This window comes from Otolemur garnettii, unplaced genomic scaffold (assembly GCF_000181295.1).
Source record: "Otolemur garnettii isolate 467f Iridium unplaced genomic scaffold, OtoGar3 scaffold00029, whole genome shotgun sequence".
NCBI classification, from domain to species: Eukaryota; Metazoa; Chordata; class Mammalia; order Primates; family Galagidae; genus Otolemur; species Otolemur garnettii.
The window spans coordinates 14,687,260-14,689,328 of NW_003852424.1; the positions used below are offsets into that span (position 1 = coordinate 14,687,260).

The window sequence follows — 2,069 nt, forward strand, 5'->3', positions numbered from 1 at the left end:
AAAAAAAAAAAAAGAAAAAAAAAGATGGATGTTTACTAATATTGGAATGTCATGGTGTCGTGATGTGTTTGGCACATGGGAGAGTGTCTTATGCCCATGGTGTGTGGTGGCAGTGCAGGGGGATAGGAGTGGTGCCTGAACTGCTGTGTCCTTATGGTATGAAGCAGTCGTGCATGGCAGTTGTACAAATCAGTGTAGCAGTGTGCAGTGAAATGCTGTTTATGTACAGATCCAAGAAAGAAGATAGATCTTGCTTGACAGAGCAGATATCTGTCCACACAGTTGCACTGAGTTTCTGTTCCCTGCCTTCCTGTCGTCTTTCCCTACAGGTGCACAAGATCTACCGAGGGGCTGGTGGAAGCTTCCAGAAGGCACAGACAGAATGGAACACAGGCATGTGGCGGAACCCACCATCAAGGGAGGCCCAGTACAACAACTTCTCAGGAAATAGCCTGCCCGAGTACCCTACTGTGCCCAGCTACCCAGGAGGTGGCGGCCAGTGGCCCTAGATGGTACCAGCCAGCCCTGCTGCTACCCACTGCCTCTTCCTCTTCACTCCCTTGGTCTGGAGAGCCTGAGAGTCTGTCCCCACAGCCCTCCCAAGGGGTTCCCCAGCTGGGATGGCAAAAGGGGGTGGTGGCCCTCAGGGGCTCCTTGAAAGCACTGCCCAGCAGGAGGATACTCCTGAATCCTGAAAGTGTGTGGTCACCTTGACATCTGCCACATGGCAACCACAGCTTCACCAGGTCATGGACATCTGACTTACTAGTCCTCCTGGGGAGAAGGTTGGAGTACCCTGGCTGTGGGGTTTGTCTGGCACTCACTGTTCTGACCCCCATTACCACGGCAGACACCTTCAACCAGGATGCCTCACAGCACCAGGCTTTCCGTCCCCTGGGGTGACAGAGGGGTTTGATGCATAGCCTTGTGTTCAATATTCTCATCATCTTTCTGAGTCCCTGTCTGCCTGCATCTGATAGCTCTTGGGGATCAGCCCACATGACCAGAGGCAGATCAGCTACCTGGATGGGGTGGTCTCTGCTGCTCCCTATCATCCTCTTCCCAGTCTCCTCCTTTGTCCTAGGCTTGGCACCCTCCCCCTCTTGAACCCAGGGACCTTGGGCAAGACCTGCCTGTGCTCTAAATCCAAGAATCAATTCCTTTGGTGGAGGGGAGAGAGGCTGGCCCAACCAGGCAGGGTGCATGGCCTCCCCTGGACCCAAGGACTCTCGAAGAAAATAGCTGCCACCTCCACAGAATGCCTGTGGGGCTGCGTATCCTCAGCACAGGTGTGTGATACCCCAAATCTGGAGGCTCCTGATTAAGACATGAGGAGCTGAGGAACCTTTTTCAGTCTGCAGGAAGCAGACAGTTTTTCAGGAGACGGAGCCCCTCAAGAGTGGCCTTTTCCAAGGGATTGAGATGAGACAAATCTCTGTGCCTTATCAAGGAATTTCAGCAAACCATCACTGTTTTCTTCCCTTCCATCTTTTTAACTCCTTCCTAGGCAGTTTTGTCCTTGTCAAAAGAGCTGAGATGCATCTCTTGGGGATTTCCACAGAACCTTTGATAACTTTAGGTCAGAGAGAAACCTTTTCTGAGCCACCTTTTCTTGCTTGCCAGCTATGCCGTGGGGGTGGGGGGCACCGTGGGTACTGCCCCAGCCCCTAACCTAGCCACACTGGACTGGGCCCTCTCTAGCACAACCCTGTATTCCAGTGCTTGCTTGCTTTGGCTGCTTGTGCCAAACACCCTTGGTGCCCAAAGGTGGCCTCAGTGCCTGGGGTCAGGGCAAGGGAGCCAGGATAGAAAACCTGCCCTGCTGCGGATCCACACCTTGGGGTTTTCTGGATCCCCAGGTGATGCCCCTGGCTGACCCCCTGTGGAAAGCACCCATTCCTCTGGCCACAAGGCTGTGTATTATCTTGCTGTGGTGGCTGGTAGCAGTGCTTGAGCCTTGACGTCTCCTGGCAGCCCCTGCCTGCCCTCCACTATGCTTAGCCCCTCACAGCATTGTGGGGTCTTTTGTTATGTGAATATATCCTGGAAATAAATCTTTCTGTATCAGA

The 2,069-nt window shown here is 53.3% G+C and overlaps 1 protein-coding gene across 2 annotated transcripts in view; it reads left to right on the forward strand.

Moving 5' to 3' along the window:
- The window catches only part of SCAMP4 (secretory carrier membrane protein 4), a 26,960-nt gene extending 24,891 nt beyond the window's left edge, over positions 1–2,069 (forward strand). For both annotated transcript variants that reach the window (XM_012804545.2, XM_012804546.2), the window contains one exon: positions 330–2,069. In XM_012804545.2, the coding sequence (XP_012659999.1) occupies positions 330–509 (180 nt within the window). In that variant the 3' untranslated portion in view covers positions 510–2,069. The remainder of the gene's footprint in view (positions 1–329) is intronic.